Here is a 19,147-nt window from a genome sequence, read left to right as displayed (position 1 = left end):
AATCGATTTTCTTAGGTTAGTTGATAACATAATGTCCACTCGGAAATGTGGAAGTGCAGCTCTGTGCGGTGCACACAACGGCAGCTGCTGACTGACTGACTGCTGCTACTAAACATTCACATGATCAATAAAATCAATGTGAGCGCTACGTTTCAGTCTGGCTGTAAATGTGCAGTGCAGGTCACAGCGTGTCTGTCTGGAAAGTGAAGGCGGTCAGTTAACATCTCCTCTTCAGACTGCTGTCTGGAAGCTGAGCAGGACGATGTTTGGCTGCTAGTTCAGGTTTGTTGTCATTTATCCACATATCGAGTACACAAATGAACAAAATGCCGTTTCTCAAGGCCCACGGTGCTCAGTACAAGATTACAATAATGAACGAGACACAAACATGTAACTACACCAGACGAGACAAGAAAGGAACAGATATATTAAGGTGGACTGAACGTGGTTTGGCTGGAGAGTGTAAAGTATGTAGTTCTACCTCCATCTGACTAATAACAGCAGCCTCAGAAATGAAAATAGCAGCAGCAGAGGTCAGTAATAACGCTGTCATAACGTCATAACCCTGTAATAACTCTGTAATAACGCTGTAATAATGCTGTCATAACATCATAACCCTGTAATAAACCTGTAATAACGCTGTAATAATGCTGTCATAACCCTGTAATAACGCTGTAATAACGCTGTAATAATGCTGTCATAACATCATAACCCTGTAATAAACCTGTAATAACGCTGTAATAATGCTGTCATAACCCTGTAATAACGCTGTATTAATGTCATAACCCTGTAATAACCCTGTAATAACGCTGTCATAACCCTGTATTAACGTCATAACCCTGTAATAACGCTGTATTAACATCATAACCCTGTAATAACGCTGTATTAACGTCATAACCCTGTAATAACCCTGTAATAACCCTGTAATAACGCTGTATTAATGTCATAACCCTGTAATAACCCTGTAATAACGCTGTCATAACCCTGTATTAACGTCATAACCCTGTAATAACGCTGTATTAACATCATAACCCTGTAATAACGCTGTATTAACGTCATAACCCTGTAATAACGCTGTATTAACGTCATAACCCTGTAATAACGCTGTAATAACGCTGTCATAACCCTGTATTAACGTCATAACCCTGTAATAACGCTGTAATAACGCTGTCATAACCCTGTATTAACGTCATAACCCTGTAATAACGCTGTATTAACGTCATAACCCTGTAATAACGTCATAACATCGTAATAACGCTGTAATAACGCTGTAATAATGTAATAACCATGTAATAACATCATAACCCTGTAATAACCCTGTAATAACGCTGTCATAACCCTGTAATAACCCTGTAATAACGTCATAATAACGCTATAACAACGTCATAATCCTGTAATAACCCTGTGATAACGCTGTATTAACGTCATAACGCTATAATAACCCAGTAATAACGCTGTCATAACCCTGTATTAACGTCATAACGCTATAATAACCCTGTAATAACGCTGTATTAACGTCATAACGCTAAAATAACCCAGTAATAACGCTGTCATAACCCTGTATTAACGTCATAACGCTATAATAACCCTGTAATAACCCTGTATTAACGTCATAACGCTATAATAACCCTGTAATAACGCTGTAATAACGTCATAACCCTGTAATAACGCTGTAATAACGTCATAACCCTGTAATAACGCTGTCATAACCCTGTAGTAACGTCATAACATCGTAATAACGCTGTAATAACACTGTAATAACGCTGTAACAACAACATAACCCTGTAATAACCCTGTGATAATGCTGTATTAACGTCATAACCCTGTAATAACCCTGTGATAATGCTGTATTAACGTCATAATCCTGTAATAACCCTGTGATAACGCTGTATTAACGTCATAACGCTATAATAACCCAGTAATAACGCTAAAATAACCCTGTATTAACGTCATAACGCTATAATAACCCTGTAATAACGCTGTCATAACCCTGTAATAACATCATAACGCTATAATAACCCTGTAATAATGTCATAATAACGCCATAATATCGTCATAATCCTGTAATAACCCTGTAATAACCCTTTAATAACATCATAACCCTGTAATAACGCTGTAATAATGTCATAATAACGCTGTAATAATTAATGCTGTAATGACATAACGCTGCAATGTAAGCTACATTTATATGAAGTAACATTAAATATCTGCATTTTATTACTACCTACTTGTTTGGATTGTTAAATACTTTAAGTACCAAGTAGTCACACAGAAAAATACATTTTTATCCTTTTCGTTTTACAGTTGCATCGTAGCCTTATAATAGTAATGAGGTGCATAGACGTTCCCACCCTTGAGGTGCTGCATTGTGATGCATCGCGATATCGTATCGAATCATTGACCTGATAATCATAATCTAATTCAATCGTGAGACCAGTGAAGATGCACACCCCTACAAAATACTCACTTGTGTAATAATTGTGCGCACAGTGTAATGGTCTGTTCATCACTGATTAACAATAATTAAATCAGTGATGAAGGCTCCTCTGACCACAGCGACAGAAAACAGCCCAACACAAACGAGAAGCCTTTAAACTTGCTAAAAAGCCTCTGTGGGTTTGAGCGACACCTTTCATACTAAACACAGTCTTTGGATCCATAGAAATATTGATTAGCGCTGTTTTGAAGGCAGCAACGCATGCTAGAGTTTTCCACATCCAGCTGCTAACACTGACGCAGTTTCATGCGTGTGTTTCGGAGGCTTTATAGGATCAGGTTTTCTGTGTAGCCATGTTAGGCCGAGGTCACATCACACCACGATGAGCCACGATGACTGCAGCATCAACGACTCTTCCAGCGTAGAACTACAAAATGAGACCCTTTTTATTACATTACAGAAGACGAAAATGGATTTGACCTTCAAAGACTCACAAAAATGAAATCATATCCTCCCTTAAAAAGGAACCCAACCGCTAGTTAACTCAGACAGCAGATGCATCCGTCCGGCCCACATCACAGCTTCATCACTGATTCATCAGCGAGTGTGCGATGAGCCGCTGGGAGCTGACGTTCAGACAAACAAACAGGGATGTATTTATCTTGCACATTTTGTCTCTCCAAACATGTCATCACATTTGTAATCATGTTGATCATGATGCCATTCATTTACACCGTTTTGAATTAAAAATATATATATTTTTGACATCTCCTCCAAGCCCGTGCCTCCAACGGCCACCACATTTTCAGGTTTATTATAAGCTATAAAAATCTTGTTGATGTCTCATTTAGTTTTCCAAGATATTGAGCAATAAACTTTGAGAGGGGGGCGTGGCTCAGGACATACATGGACGAATATCAGCAACAGTTTGTGCGTGAGACACAGCTTGTTAACTTTCACTCATATCAGCAACTAGGAGGCGCAACAAATACAAAAAATGACACATATCGCACAATAAATCAGAAACCGTTTGCCCGAGGTTTGAAATTATTTTGAAATCGCTATGGCGCACAAACGTTTGAAGCCGCAAAATCGCAGCTTGCAGATATATTAATCTGTATAATGTACGACAGCCTCTGTCCTTAGACTCTCGATCCGGAGCGGCGATATCTCATTGCAACAATGTGAATCACTCACAGAGGAGCTGTTTTCCTCTGCAGCCTCTTCATCTACAGATGTCACAAAACTTAAGGACTTAATATCTCCTGCAGCTCTCTGAAGAGACTGTCCTGGTACACGAGGTGAGAACAGCAGGGGCTGCAATAATTTAATTTCATCACCAGTAACGGGATAATTATGTTGGAAAGTCTAAAGGTTGTTTTCTCAAGGTAACAAGATGATTACTGCATTATTATGAGAAGACGAACACAGCCGTCCAGAAATAACAAGATCATTCAATTAGTCTTCAGCCGCACCAGAACGCACTTCTGATGTCGTTAAGAGCATACTGCTCCAGTTAATGAGGGATACGTCTCCCATTCGCTTGAGAAAAACACCTGGTATTTTTTTGAGATAACGAGATGATTAACCTGCAACCTCAAGCTAACAGGTTGAAATAAATCTACTGCAGTAATGAGGAGGTTCAGCAGTTCTGACGTCAAATCCTTTGGATCTCCGTCTTTCAGTTCCGACACCTTCTTCTTCTTCTTTACAGTTTAAAGTTGTGAATGTGGTGAAAGCAGCTAATTTGAGCTGGTTTGTTGGTCCATCTGTAGCGCAGCATGACGGGCTGTGTGTCAGCCTGTGACTCACCGCGAACACGAGAGGTTCAATCAGTCCGAGTCCGAGCTCTCAGAGCTGCACAACAGAGCAGAAAACAAAGCAACGACACGGAGAGTTTAACCACAGAGGGTCAAGCAGGGAACAACCCCGCTTTGAAAAACACTTCAAATCAAGTGACAAAGCAAACTGAATAACAACATTTATTAAAGGACAAACAGCACATTATTAATCCTGAACCCAGGTGGTAAACTGTTGATTCTGTCAAGCGCAAAAAACACAAAAACAAGTCTCTAATTAAGGCAGATAAAAACCAGTAATGACAAGAGCTCTCCCAGTAAATTCATCTATCAATCAATGAAGGAGTAATATGTCTGCTGACAGGGACAGGTGGACAGCATGGGCTGCTTCTGTCTTCTTCTGTTTTCACGTGACTCCGAAGCCGCTTGACATTCAGAACGAGGCAGGAAGTGAGAGGCAGAGTGGACGAGGTGGAGGAAACCTGTGCTGGTTGCTGTTTACTTTTTGTGTCGTCCCTGGCAACATGTGACATGTTCTTTACTTACAATGGAAAGACGTGAAGATGAGCGGAGCCATTTACCGGTTAATGTCTTTTATTGAATTAACTTTTTAATTGAAATTTTGGGTTTTAAAAATCCACTTGATCTGAGTATCCAGTGGATCATCACCTCGTATCCCACCATATCCTATTAAACATCTCAACACATGTAAGTAGAGCTGCAACGATTAGACGAATATTCAATTAGTCAACAGCTATTTTGATAATCAATTAATCGTTTCAGGCATTTTTTAAGCAACAGTATGAAAAATTTGCTGATTTCTTTCTCCTTAAATTGAGGAATTGCTGCTATTCTTTGTCATTTATGAAAGTAAATGAAGAGTCTTTGGGTTTTGGACTGTTGGTTGGACCAAAGAAGCAATTTGAAGACTTGGATCTTACAGACTTACCAATTGGTCGATTAATCATGAAAATAGTCGTCAGATTAGTCGATAATCAAAATAATCGTTATTTGCGTAATCTGGGGCGAAGCGAGGTCAATGCATTCATGTTTGGACTACAACAAAGATGGCAGCAACATTCGAGTCTTATCACAAACATTAGCCAAACACACTCAGTATGATCGAACGGTCACTGGGGGGACATTTGAAATAAATAATAAACAGTAACAAAGTGGGAGAGACTCACGTGGATGTTGCGGAGCTTCCTCCTGCCTCTCTCCAGCCGACTCAGCAGTCTCAGGTGTGGCTGCTCTCCGTCAGCCGAAACCGTCTTCCTCAGGGCCGCCCGGTCGCTGGCCCACGCCGCCCCACCTCCTCCGGCCGGGGGGAGGCTCCTCGCACCCCTACCTCCTGCAGCAGCCGCCGCGCTCACCCCCGACACGGGAGACGGATCAGGTGACCAGAAGTCGCGCTGCACCGAACCTGGATGGCAGAAACCAGAGACGCTCTGCTGTAATTGTACACCTGTACAAGTACACAGAAAGTACAGCAGCAACCTGCGTTAAGAATCTTCTTCATGCTAGTGAGCAGATTTGAAACCTGCATGTGATTATAGGCAAATGGACTTACATCCATTTCTTTCATGTTTTAATACAGCCAGGTGATAATTAAAGATTATTATTTATCACATTTCAGCAAAATCCTGTCATGATATTAATCAAATCTGTTCCTGTCCAATAACTCTGAATAGAACGTCAATAAAAACTTAGTAATAAAGAATCCCTTTCTATTCGACACCATGAAATAACGTGTGATAATACAGAACTGAAATACCGAGAGATGCTTTGAACATTGGTTCATGTCCACATAATAACATAGTAGTATTCATAGAGACGGATTCTACTTTGTAAAGCAGAGACAGAAACGGTCAGTCAGATGAGATTTAAAATATGAAAGTGAAAAGCAGCAGCAGGTTGGAGAGACGGGCGCTGACGACAGAACGGGTTTCAAAACGTCAAACTTGAGCTTCGCTGTGTAGCTTCAACACAGAACCTCCATCTTGTTCTGCTGGTTTCACGTTCCCATTCATTCAGGGTGTGTGTGTGAGCGATCAGGTGTCGGCTGCTGGCCAGCTGACTACCTGAGCTGCTGCATTAAAACTACATGAGGAGTTACCTCTGCAGTTACGCCGCCAACTGACGCCGTTACGCGGTGGGTTCCAGTGTGTAGAGCTTCTTCTTCTTCATTGGTCACAGCTTTTGTGGCAGGGTACGGCGTAGAGTACCAACTAAAAATGGTCTGAGTAGTAAACTGAAATTCTCGCTGATCACACGTAAAATAAAACACCACCAAACTGTCGACACTTCAGTATTTCCCTCCACACGGCGACTGAAACATTGAAATGAAGCATTTTATTCTGACGTGTTTTTGTGCAGAAGTAGAAAAGTAAAAGTCTCCCTGAAGGCTTTTAGTCCTTTTAATGTTTTATTGCTCTGTACGTGCAATAAAACATTGAGCTTCTCCTTCTATCTCTGCTGAAAGTAAACATTTACAGTAGTGAACATCTTCTCTGCAGATTTTATTTAAATAGTTTAGGACAAAATCATTTCTTCTCACTGTTTTATGATTCATGTTGTTTCACCTGCTGAGCTTTAAACTTTGATCAAATCATCTCCAGCTTCAATGACCAGCAGAGAGAGTAACAGTAACATGACCCGATCGGGTCATTTTGTGTCTATAAAAGATATTCTGTTGAGTTCTGACAGTGAATGATGCCCTGAAGAGGAAACCCATTGAACACAGACATGCAGTCAAACAGGGGAGCTTTAAAAGATGCAATAAACTGAGACGCAGAATATTTTCACTTCTCACTCGCAGATTTAAAGGTTTATTTACACACTGAAGCGGAGCTGGTGGTTGTTGGAACCGTGGAAAGACTTCAGGGTTTTTTAGTTCAGTTCAGAGTCATTAGTTTGGTGAAGGAGTGAAATTTGAGTTCAGAAGCTGTACGGTTGTGTTTTTCTGTTTGATAAGGAAAACAGATCAAAGATTATCTCCTTTCTGACATCTTGAGTTTATTTTGGATTATTTATACAGCTAAAAGAGTATTCATAGGTGGAGATTTCTGCTGAAAAAAGAAATTTTTTAAAGTTATATCTGACGTTGACCAAACTAAACTGACGGCACTTCATCCGTCAGGCAGCCATTAGAGACAGAGAGAGGAATTAATACATTTTAAGAAACAGAGTCATCTCAATAAATATTTAAATTCTTAATAATTTAGTCGTAAGTTTAAAAAACATTTACTCTTAAAATCTGTCTGACTTTATGCATTTAGCTTGAATCATTGAGCCAAAGTTCCCACTGATAATAGTTTTAATATATATACACACTGAGATAAAGGGCAGACAGGGCAGTGTGTCTGGGTCAGATCATGAAGGCTCAGACCAGGACCGACTCCTTCCTCACACAGCTGGAGTCACAGCTCCCTCTGCTGGACACCGGTCAGCATCCAACTCACATCCAGACACATCCAAGAAATCAGGCTGAAAACCAGCGCTGCAGCCACAACAAGCCCGCACTGCACTTGACTTCTTGGAGCTCTGCGTTGCTCCGCTCGGTCGGGACGCTGCTGCCCGTTTAGCAGCAGTTATGGATTTAATCTTCACGAGACTTCGTTATAAAAAAATAAAAAAAAACACACAAACATGCCGAACAGCACAGCTACAGCACAGAGACCTGAGAGCTCTTGCGCTGACGGCTTGGAACGCAGACCACCTGCTTGATCCGGGATGGTGATGGGGTCCAGGTCTCTGTAAAGATGGGGGCGCAGACGTCTCTGAATTCCGTTGTTTGATCAATATGAGTCTAATTTTGTCCAGACCGACTCCTCATGAGCAGAATTAAGTCCAAGCTGGGCCAGCATGGCTCCTCACCTGGCTCTCTTTCCTCTCCTGTGACCCACGTGGCGTCTGGTCCGGTTGTTTGGGCCGGGTGGATCGTGGTCCGCTGCTCTTTAATCCAAAAACCCCGTCTTTATCTTCAAATGACTGTACTTACGCCAGAGGTAACACCCCTCAAACTACATGATCATCCAATAATCTGTTCTGACAGCCTCGCTCCCTCTACTGAAGGGAAGATCGGCCCGGTTACCCTTTAATGTTCGGCCAGCGTTAGTTGAAGGATAAATGATGTTTATTTTTCAAGCTATGAATTTCTGCTGTAGGCTTAAGTTAACCACAGCATTATAACTAGAGCTGCAACGCTTATTATATTAGTCTTCTATTAAATTAGTCAGAATTAATCCAGTTTGATAATCTATTAATAATTTTTTAAGAAAACAAAAACTCTGATTCTGGCTCCTCAGATGTGAATATTTTCTGGTTTCTTTGCTCCTACACGACATTAAACTGAATATCTTTTGGACTGAGGTATTGCGGGACGTCACCTTGGGCTTTTGGGAAACCTGATAAACATTTTTCACCATTTTCTGTCATTTTATTGAGCAAACAACTAATCGATTAATCCAGAAAATTATCTACAGGTAAAATCGATAATGAAAATCAGAGTTAGTTGCAGCTTTAGTTATAACATCATCTCAACATCACAGCCTGGCTGAGAGGGAGTTTGGGCTTTTAGGGAGGGGCGGGGCCAACGCCGTAAAGGCAAGGGGGGCGCTGGATTTATGACACAAGACAAAACCAGAGCATCTCTGGGGAACGGTGTGCAGCACAATAATGGTTTTATCTTGTTTTCATAAATCGCTGGCAGCCAGAATCAGTGATTGTACATAAAAGTGGATGAATCGCCCAGCCCTATTTCAAAGCAGCCTTCAGCCCTCTGAAGATTAATCAGATGAGACAGTCTGAGAGGGAAATCCACTCGGTGGTTAACACGGGCGCAGTTCGCAGCCTGTGGTGCTTTGTTTAAAAGGTCACGAGCTAAAAAAGGTTGATGTAGTTTATGATTTTAACAACACTGAGCAACAGAGACGGAGACGATGAGCCTGTAATCTGTAATCTGCTCTACAGGAAGCTCGTTATCATTCTCCAGAAGGGTGGAGCTAAAGGACGCTCTGCTAACACAGGAAGTGTAAACAAGAGTCAGAAACATTCCTGACATGACGGCACGTCCACCACCTCACGCCCGACTGTAGGTTCAGGAGCTCAGAGTTGAGAGGTAACAGGTTCATGTGGAGGCTGCTGAACTATAATATAAGCGGTGTTTCTGATATATCTGAACGTGGAGGTACGTTTTGTTTGCCGCCAGCTAAAATTAGCATCCCAGCTAATTTCATAATTAACATAAATTACAGATGCTAGCTAGCTCCACCCTCTCATCTAAATATGGTCACGATCAGTGTCTGGTTGCAGAAAGAAAAAATAACTAAAAAAATCAAGATGGCGACGGCCAAAATGTCAAACTGGATACTTCTAAAACAGCAGCCCGGGTGATGTCATGGCGGTTAGGTCCATTTCTTTTACACCGTCTCTGGCTGTGTGCCAAACAGCCAAAAATGCTGTCTAACAGGACGGCGAGGCATCGAATGCTGTTCGAAACAGATCCAACGACCTTTTCCTGTCTGGTAAGATGCCTTTAAACTGCCCTCGTCACGGTAAGTTTGAAGGTCACCAAAACCTGACAAGATGGCAGAAACAGAAACTGAATTTGTATTCAAATCTAAGTTTTTAAAAGTTCTGAGTGACAGGAACCAACCAAAGATTGTTTGGTCTGATTTCTGAGGCGTCTGTTGGCCGTTTTCTAAGAAGAGAAGCAAGATGGCGTGCTGATGTCACATCGCCGTGAGGGCTGATTGAACAGAGCCAAAACCCCTCCTCTGTCACCGTTGTCTGTGATTGGCTGTAGACGGCGACGCCCCGCAGTCGGTTCTTACCTGCAGAGTTCCAGTGGAGTCCTCCAGGACTGGCAGCGAGCCGCCGCCGCTTCCTGATGCTGACGCCGCTCTGGGAGGCGGAGTCTTTGGCTGACGTCCCTGAGCTCTGCACGGCGGCGGCAGGCGTGGAGGAGAGGACGGGGAGGAGGGACGTGGCCAGAAAGGGCATCTCCTTCGCCAGCGCGGGGGTGAGGAAGGTGGAGTCCCCCCCTGGTGACCTGCAGGGATCGAACAAAGAAGTCAGTGACATCACAACCATCAGATTGTTGTCTTTGACCTTCAGGACGGCTGCTGAATAAACGCCAAATACTCTCTGGTTTCAGCTCCTCCAGTGAGGCGACGCCACCTCTCCCAGTTTCATGCGACAGTAAATCAAATCTCGCTGGTTAAACAAATCAAGACTCTTTTAAAGACGTCTCCTCGGCCTTTAGGAAGCTGTGGTGGTTTTTATTCTAAACGCCGCGACATCGAGATATGACTGTAGCAGCAATCATCTGCAGACACTTGGTATTGGGAGAGGAAACGCTGGATCGGTTGCGTCCACGTCGGCCTTAAGGCGGATATTTAACAACAGGGGCAAACCCCACCTGCTGATGGAGATCATGTGATTTGATCTGAAGCTCCTGGACAAATATTAAACGGGGTTCAAGGTCAAGAGGAAACTTTCAGCACAAAGATTTTGCAGCTCTTCTTTCAGCTTTTCTGAAGAGCTTTGTGATTAATTAAACAGTGAACCTGATCCTGGGAATCAGGTTTACAGCGCGACGGGAAAATGGCTGCTACTGTACGTACAGTGTGTTCATGAAGCATCCTCCTAGTGTCAATAAAGTTAATACATGCACGTCCAGCGGCCGCGTTATCCTGATACCTGTCCTCCGAGACGACGTAGCTGCGGCTCCGCCACGATCCCCTGGCCCCACGGATCCCCTTGTTCTTCCTCCGCAACACAAAGTCCAGCAGCTGAGCCCAAGTCCACATCTATGATTCGACGCGCTTCGCCGGCATCACGCCAGCGTTAACGTCCCCGCCACTGTCTTGTTTCGGTCTTTTTGTGGCACGTGATCGAAACAGGCGAGTTGTACGTGAGAAGTAAAAAGGGTTTCAGGGTCCAAGGAGGAAACATAATCACACAAGACTGTGTGGAGGTCCACAGCTGAAGGAAAAGGTCCTCTCAAGTGTTCAATGCCTGAACGTGGTGTTGGCTTACCTGTGTGTGTGTGTGTGTGTGTGTGTGTGTGTGTGTGTGTGTGTGTGTGTGTGTGTGTGCGCTTCAGATATCACAGTTTATCCAGCGAAGGCCTTTGTGTCAAATGAAATGAAACCTTCAGCTGAACCAGGGAGGAGGGGGGGGGAGAGTAACGCTGCATTTACTTGTTGTAGGTAAATCCAACATGTGTGTGCAGATTCTGCCAACATCTACATGTGCCACAGCAGCTCCGCTTCAAACTGCGCCACCTACGGGAAAGTGTGAAGGATGGCAGCATTTCTGAGCATCTCTTATCTTCCTGAGCTGGGAAATGTCTGAACACTCTCCTCTTTCATTTGGGCAGGCATACTGTAGCATCCAGGCTGGCAAAAAGATGGTTCAGCTCTCCACTGACCTGAAAAGACGTGTACTGGATCCAGTAGCATGTCACTAAACTGGACTTCTCTTCGTCTTTAGAGGACCAGAGCTACAGTTCAGTCAGCCAGAGAACAAGAGAATACGTTACGTCTCTCCCGTGTATGTAGAGCACTAACTGGCCTTCTAAAGCAAGTCAGACACGCCTGAAATAAAACCAGATTGTCGTGGACTTCAGGAGATCCAGGAAAACAACAACTCCCGCCCTCCACATAAATGTCTGGGACTTCACATCACAAAAGGACCTGACGTGGACCCTAAACACCTCCCGCCAGCTGAAGAGGGCTCAGCGGAGACTTTCTTCTTCTTCAGGAAACTCCAAACTCCCTCCTCAGCTCTTAAATGTCTACAGGAGCGCCAAAGAGAGCTTTCTCCGCTAGCGCATCACAGTTAGTACTGCAGCTGTACCACAGAGAACCAAAGAGAGCCGGGCCGGATAGTCAGGACGCTATAATCGCTCTCGTCAAAGCCACCAGACTTTGTTTTGGGTAGTTTGTTTGTGTCTTTTAACCCTTTAAAACAGAAAGAGCACACAACAACAAACAAAAACAACAAAGTCACACTACAAACACACTGGCTGACAGACTGTTCTGTCCTGCGAGGTAAAATTACTATTTTAGTCTGGTGGCTTTGATAAAGTGTTCCAGGTTAAACAAAAAGGATCCTCTTTAAAAAAGCTCCCTCTCTGTAGGGATCCCTTCCATAATGTTGTCAGACACTCGTAACAACTATCTGAGCCTGTCAGCGGCAAAACGAGCGCTTTAGTGGACGTACTTTGACTTGCGCCAGCTGCAGCTCGCTCGCTCGCCACTGGACCAGTTTCAAAAAATGTCATCATTACGTCCAGGTTAAAAAAATACTTACGTTTCCCTTTGAAACCTCTGAGCCTCTCCTGTGCTGAAGATCACTTCTAAGATTGAAGGAGTTGCGTTTGTGTGATGCTCCTGGTCGACTGGAACAGCCTTTCTGAGGACTTTCATGCCTAAACGCAGCTTCAAACTTTCCTTTAATCCGTTGCTTTTTCAATAACCCAGCAACGGATTGAGGGGAAGATAAATCTGTTCCTATACAATCTCCATCCCTCCACCTACACAGCAAAAGCCATAATGACTACGCTTCCTTATATTAGCAGTACATTTCCTCCACATGTATAAACAGCAGTGTTTCCCCTCAGGCTCCCTGCAGGCTCTTGGCTTATCTTTCTCTACATAACTGCCATCAGCATGGTGCCAGACAAATACTTTATGAGCTGAGGAACAATGTTTCTGCTGGCTGCAGGAGGACAAGTTTCTGAACTGACCTCAGATTCAAAACAGCACTTGTTTAGGTAACTGGTGCAGCGAAGCTTTAGTCTCCCCACGTAAACATCTGGTGGCCATCAGAAGCATCATCTTCCACCATTTCATGAAAAAGGCTTCGTCACAGTGGAGAGAACCAGAAGGACTCTTCTTCAGGCTTTGTTGACATAACACATGAGGTGATGTTCGGTCGGCGTAGCAGCTGCTGGCAGATCAGAGACACTTTGATGGATGGTAAAATGCTCACTGCAGTTCAGTCAGGAGCTGAGATATGCAGGAAGTTAAGAACCGAGGAGCAGGATCCAAACGCACGGGTCTTAACGAATCTACGCTTCTTTGAAATTTGGTAACAGTTCCAACTTGGAACAGGTTCTTGATACCAAACCCTCCTGAGGAGATTCTGTCTGCAGGAATTCATGGAAACCAACTAAATTAAAATCAGTAAATCCTAAAATATACACTGAAGGAATAAAAGTAGTAACACCACCTTTAGCTGACCTTTGAACTTGATAACTACAGGCTTGACGTTACCTGAGTGGTGTGTCGGCCTCTCCTGACTCGCTGCAGGTGGAGCGACGGGAGTTGGAGGCCGGGGAGGAGGAGGAGGAGATTGGCGGGGAATTGGAAGAGTGGTTGGATGTATGTGAGGAGGAGGAGGAGGAGGAGGAGGAGGAGGTGGTGCGGGTGGAGTCCAGGGCCCTGGGCAGCAGCAGCGAGGACGGCATACACAGCCATGTCTCAAGGTCGGAGAACTTGGAGTAGCTCAGCATCTCCAGGACACTGCAGGAGGAGAAAGACCTTCATCATTCCCACTACAAACCAGAGCTGCAGGTAGTGAGCTTCGGCCATCGCAGCACTTCTTAAAACAAGAGAAAGAAGAAAAGACAACAAGGATATAAAAGAGAGAGGATACAATGACGATTCTGCATCTCTGCTTCAGGGTTCACCTTAAGACTCCTCCTAGAGATCAGAGGTCACGATAACTCTCTTAACTCTCATGGCGCCGTTTCCAGAGAAGAAGCTGTAAAAAGCAAAGCTAACAGAGAGAGAATACTGGACTCACCTTCACACGACTCACCGTGAAGCAGCAGGTTGCTCTGTAGCTGCTGGAGGTTGAAATATACAGTAACAGCTGTTTGATTTTAACTTATCAGCTTATGAGGTGACGATATGTTAATATTCACGACTACTTTAAACTTGAAAAAGGTGTTAAATATTCATGACTGAAGAAGCAACATCAAAGTTAAACATGTTTAAAACAATGGGAATAACACTGACAAAAAAAACAAAATAACCAAAACTGTTCATGTAGGATTTGACCGCTCACAGTAAAAAAAAATATAATTACAAAATGTTATCGGGGTCTATAGTAACAGGGGGCCTGACGAATAACTAATTGAGCATCTGTTCCTGACGAATCGATGTAATTTCTGTTATTGATGTTGCTCTCTCCCAGTACAGAGACATACCGCCAAACATGCCTGGATCACCTTAGTCCGGACTGAATTCTCTGTTTCTGAACAATCAATTAATTGTTCAGAATATTAAATGGCAAAGAAATTCAAACGAAAGCGAGTGCAAGACACTTCTTCAAATCCAACAGTATGAAAACCTTTTAAAAAGATACAGCAAAGCTTCACAAGTCACAGCCAGCGGATGTTTGCTATGTTTAGAAAATCCTCATCTCACATCATGAATGTCCTGAAGCTCAATCAGCCCAAACAGCTACCTGAGATTTCAGTATACAACTTTACCATGTGAAACTACAAAGGCGGCCTTGCTTCCCTACTCAAGTTCCATAATTAATTGCAAATTCTTGTGATTTCCAGAAATTAAAAAATAAATAAAAAGATAAAAACAAAGTGTGGCGAGCAGCAGAAAAGTAGGAGAAGTAAAAAAAATAATGATAACTTGGAATATTAAAATATATTGCAGAGTATTCGGAGTGAGCTACCTCTCCTCTCCCACTTCTGGGAGGTCATCTTTCTCGTCTGCGGTTCGGAAGACGCAGGAGGACCTGGAGTCTCGCGGTGACAGCAAAACACAGGCGTTATCAGAATCCACAGACATCTTCAGCCATATCTGCAGGGAATCAGGAGCGGGTCAGCTAACGATCTGAACACAAAAATACAGGGGTCGCACAAAAGGTCCAGCTTCTACGGTCAAGTCTGTTGCCTCCACAGAGTCACTAAGCTAGTTTCTTTAACATATACTTTTTTGGTTGGTAACTTAGCTTAACTTTAGCTTAGTTGGTTAACTAGACAGTGATTTTAGTTTGTTTGTTAGCTAGCTAATTGACATCATTATCTTGTTAGTTGTATGTATTTGGCTGTAACAGTAGCTTATTAACTGTGGTTAACTAGCTGGTGGCATTTCCTTATTTGTATTTAGCAAAATAGCTCAAAATATTAACTTATTTTCTAGCTTTCTATTCAAATTTGCTTGTTAGTTAACTAGCTGGTAATATTAGCTTACTAATTGGTCAGTTCAATATTTGGTTTGCTAGCTCACAATTTCAGCTACTTAGTTATTAGCTAGCTTTCTAGTAACATTAGCTTGTTAGTCTGTTCCTAGCTAGCGTTAGCTGGCAACATACCAACTTGTTAGTTTGTGACATTTACATTTATTCATTTAGCTGACACTTCCATCCAAAGCGATTTACAAATGCTGTACATGTCAGAGGTTGCACGCCTCTGGAGCAACTAGGGGTTAAGTGTCTTGCTCAGGGGACTTGAACCCGGGTCTCTCACACCAAAGGCATGTTTCTTATCCACCGCCCCATCACCACCTCACGTTATGACTACATTTCAAGTAACATTTGCTTGCTAAGTAACTTGTTAACTCGTTTAGCTAGCTTGAAAAAGTAGCTTGTTAGTAGTTGGTATCTATCTTCAACATTAGCTTGTCAGTTGATTAGCTAGTTGGGAACATTAGCTTGTCAGTTGATTAACTAGTTGGGAACATTAGCTTGTCAGTTGATTAGCTAGTTGGGAACATTAGCTTGTCAGTTGATTAGCTAGTTGGGAACATTAGCTTGTCAGTTGATTAGCTAGTTGGAACATTAGCTTGTCAGTTGATTAGCTAGTTGGGAACATTAGCTTGTCAGTTGATTAGCTAGTTGGGAACATTAGCTTGTCAGTTGATTAGCTAGTTGGGAACATTAGCTTGTCAGTTGATTAGCTAGTTGGAACATTAGCTTGTCAGTTGATTAGCTAGTTGGGAACATTAGCTTGTCAGTTGATTAGCTAGTTGGGAACATTAGCTTGTCAGTTGATTAGCTAGTTGGAACATTAGCTTGTCAGTTGATTAACTAGTTGGGAACATTAGCTTGTTAGCTGGTTAACTAGTTGGGAACATTAGCTTGTCAGTTGATTAACTAGTTGGGAACATTAGCTTGTCAGTTGATTAACTAGTTGGGAACATTAGCTTGTCAGTTGATTAACTAGTTGGAACATTAGCTTGTTAGCTGGTTAACTAGTTGGGAACATTAGCTTGTTAGCTGGTTAACTAGTTGGGAACAGTAGCTTGTTAACTGGTTAACTAGTTGGGAACATTAGCTTGTTAGCTGGTTAACTAGTTGGAACATTAGCTTGTTAGCTGGTTAACTAGTTGGGAACATTAGCTTGTTAGCTGGTTAACTAGTTGGAACATTAGCTTGTTAGCTGGTTAACTAGTTGGGAACATTAGCTTGTTAGCTGGTTAACTAGTTGGGAACATTAGCTTGTTAGCTGGTTAACTAGTTGGAACATTAGCTTGTCAGCTGGTTAACTAGTTGGGAACATTAGCTTGTTAGCTGGTTAACTAGTTGGGAACATTAGCTTGTTAGCTGGTTAACTAGATGGGAACATTAGCTTGTTAGCTGGTTAACTAGTTGGAACATTAGCTTGTTAGCTGGTTAACTAGTTGGGAACATTAGCTTGTTAGCTGGTTAACTAAACAGAAGTACAGAAGAAAGAGGTTAAACTGTTAAGTTACCCCGAACATGTAACTTATATTTGAAGTCTTTATCTGTAATTTAAAAGTGAGAGTACTAATTGGACTAATTACCCAGACTGTCCACCCTGCCTGTGCGACCACACGTGGTCACTGTTGTCATTGAAACACCCGGTGAGCCAGTAAAGGTAGAAACTCACGTGAACGCAGCTCTGCTCCCAGTCAAAGTTCATGTCAGCAAACCTTCAAACCTACGGGGCGCATTTTTATCCACAAAAGAAACATCTTTATCCTCTAAATGTATCCTCGGTTTCGCTTTTCAGTCAGCTGCGCTTCCCCTCCGCAGCTGCAGTAATCTGTGGCTCTGCAGAGGCAACACTCAGCACAACTTTACCGTCTTTCACTCTTCCTTCTTCTGCAGAAACAAGGTCGCTTCTTCTTCTTCTGCTTTTCCCAGAGCAGAAACATCTGCTCAGACTGCGCTGCCGCCTGGAAACGTGTCTTTGTCCTGCCCCGTGTAAAACATCCCAAAATACAAGCAGCCAGGCCGGAGGACTCAGATTTCACTGCGGTGGACTCACCGCACAGACGCCCAGCCCCACATCTGGGAGGGCCGAGCCTCAACACTCAGCTGACTCACACTCTGCAGCTGTCAATTAACCCGGGGGGAGAGAGGGAGAGGTGGTCAGAGCCTGCAGAGGAAACAAATGCAATCTGTATCTCTAATTCTGGACATACACTCGAAGAAGGGAATAAAGGAAGAGGAAGGAAGTAGGACAGGCAGAAAGAAGAGGAAAAGAGAGGGAAGAAGGAAGAGAGAGAATAAAAAGGGAAGGAGGAGGGACAGAAGGAAGGGAGAAAAAGGCAAGGAGAAAGGACAAGGGAAGGGAGGAGAAATGAAAAGACAAAGGAAAGAATGGAGGGAGGAAAAAGAAAAGAGGAAGGACAGAAGGAAGGAAGAAAACAAAGAAAGCATGAAACATGCAAAGTGAACTAAAGAAGTAAAGGAGGAGGGAGGAAAGGGGGAAGGAGGAAGGACAGAAAGGAGGAAAAATTAAAAAAGGAAAGAAGGAAAGGAGGCTTTGAAACGCAGAACATCTCCCAAAGAGGAGTTAAGTATCTAAAGAGTGATCTGCTCAGATGAGACCTGAAAACGTCTCCACAGGGTTTTTAGAGGTTCTTTCTGAACTGGACGATAAAGCCGAAGGCCTTGATGTTCACGCTGAAGCACAGAGATAAGTGCAGACAGGAAGGAGGCTGTTTATGTCGTTTCTGCTGTAATTATCTGCCGTTGGGACAAACAGCCGGGCCTCAGCAGAAATAATCACCCTGTGAGGATCCTACGGTGTCTTCACCATCTCAAATAAACATGTTGGGTTTTTACCTTTCTGCCTGCAGGTTTTGTTGTTACTGCCATGTTTGTCTGAATATGTACTGGACTTAAGAACAAATCTGAAGTACTTTACTTTTAGTGAGTTATCGTTATTATTAAAGAGTAGTTTTAATTTTTAAACCTGTGCTAGTACAAAAGGTTTTGAATCCTTATATAATCCTTATCCCCCAATAAAGAGTTTAATGCCTTGAACCGATCCAACCAGTTACAATATGAATCATGACCAGAACACATTTGAATCGAAGCAACAAAAACTACAAGAAAAAAAAGGTACAAGACTGTGTACATAATTATTTAAATGAGTGAAGGAAAGCCCCATTAGAAACAATAAATATGCGGTTATACCTTCAAAATTAAATGCCATTTTGAAACAGCAAGTTGAAGTGAAATGTTGCAGTTTGGTCAAGTTTAGGCACCAAAAATACTTGGTTAGGTTTAGGAAAAGATCATGGTTTGGCTTAAAATAACTATGTTACAAACGTTTGTTAACTTACGAAAGATAAGTAGCATCAATAAAAACCTTTAATGTTGAGTTTTTGTTTCACATGAGGGAAAAAAACACCGGTCTCCTGCTTGAAAGTGCAGCTTCTAGTCAAAGTCAACAAGCAAGACTGAGTGTTTAGATTTACGTGATAATGTAAGTGGAGAATGTCCCATTGTTTATTTTATTATTAGATTTTAATCACTGATAGATTCATGTAACACTGTGTCACTTACACTTAGTCATTTTAATTGTATACTGCTGGATAGATTAATCTATATTAATATATCGTGTTTTATATATTGATGATATTTTGGAGCCTATTATGAATCAGAATTTTTTTTATCAAGT

General features: G+C 42.5%; 1 protein-coding gene across 6 annotated transcripts in view; it reads right to left on the bottom strand.

Moving 5' to 3' along the window:
* ankfn1 (ankyrin repeat and fibronectin type III domain containing 1) overlaps nucleotides 1-17,770 on the bottom strand; it is a 131,033-nt gene extending 113,263 nt beyond the window's left edge. For 4 of the 6 annotated variants that reach the window (XM_038735902.1, XM_038735906.1, XM_038735903.1 and 1 more), the window contains exons 1-5: nucleotides 17,123-17,770; nucleotides 14,944-15,071; nucleotides 13,521-13,769; nucleotides 10,071-10,288; nucleotides 5,424-5,659 (exon numbers count right to left, since the gene is read on the bottom strand). In XM_038735902.1, the coding sequence (XP_038591830.1) occupies nucleotides 5,424-5,659; nucleotides 10,071-10,288; nucleotides 13,521-13,769; nucleotides 14,944-15,071; nucleotides 17,123-17,155 (864 nt within the window). In that variant the 5' untranslated portion in view covers nucleotides 17,156-17,770. Of the gene's footprint in view, nucleotides 1-5,423; nucleotides 5,660-10,070; nucleotides 10,289-13,520; nucleotides 13,770-14,943; nucleotides 15,105-17,122 lie in introns of all 6 variants that reach the window. The other 2 variants (XM_038735905.1, XM_038735904.1) reach the window with 2 other exon arrangements.
* Nucleotides 17,771-19,147: the final 1,377 nt, after the last annotated feature.

This window comes from Micropterus salmoides, unplaced genomic scaffold (genome assembly GCF_014851395.1).
Source record: "Micropterus salmoides isolate LMB-PRFRI ecotype aquatic unplaced genomic scaffold, ASM1485139v1 Ms_hic_scaffold_21, whole genome shotgun sequence".
In the NCBI taxonomy this organism is placed as follows: Eukaryota; Metazoa; Chordata; class Actinopteri; order Centrarchiformes; family Centrarchidae; genus Micropterus; species Micropterus salmoides.
The sequence above is the reverse complement of the archived record's forward strand: the minus strand, read 5'-3'. Positions and strand labels throughout refer to the sequence as shown.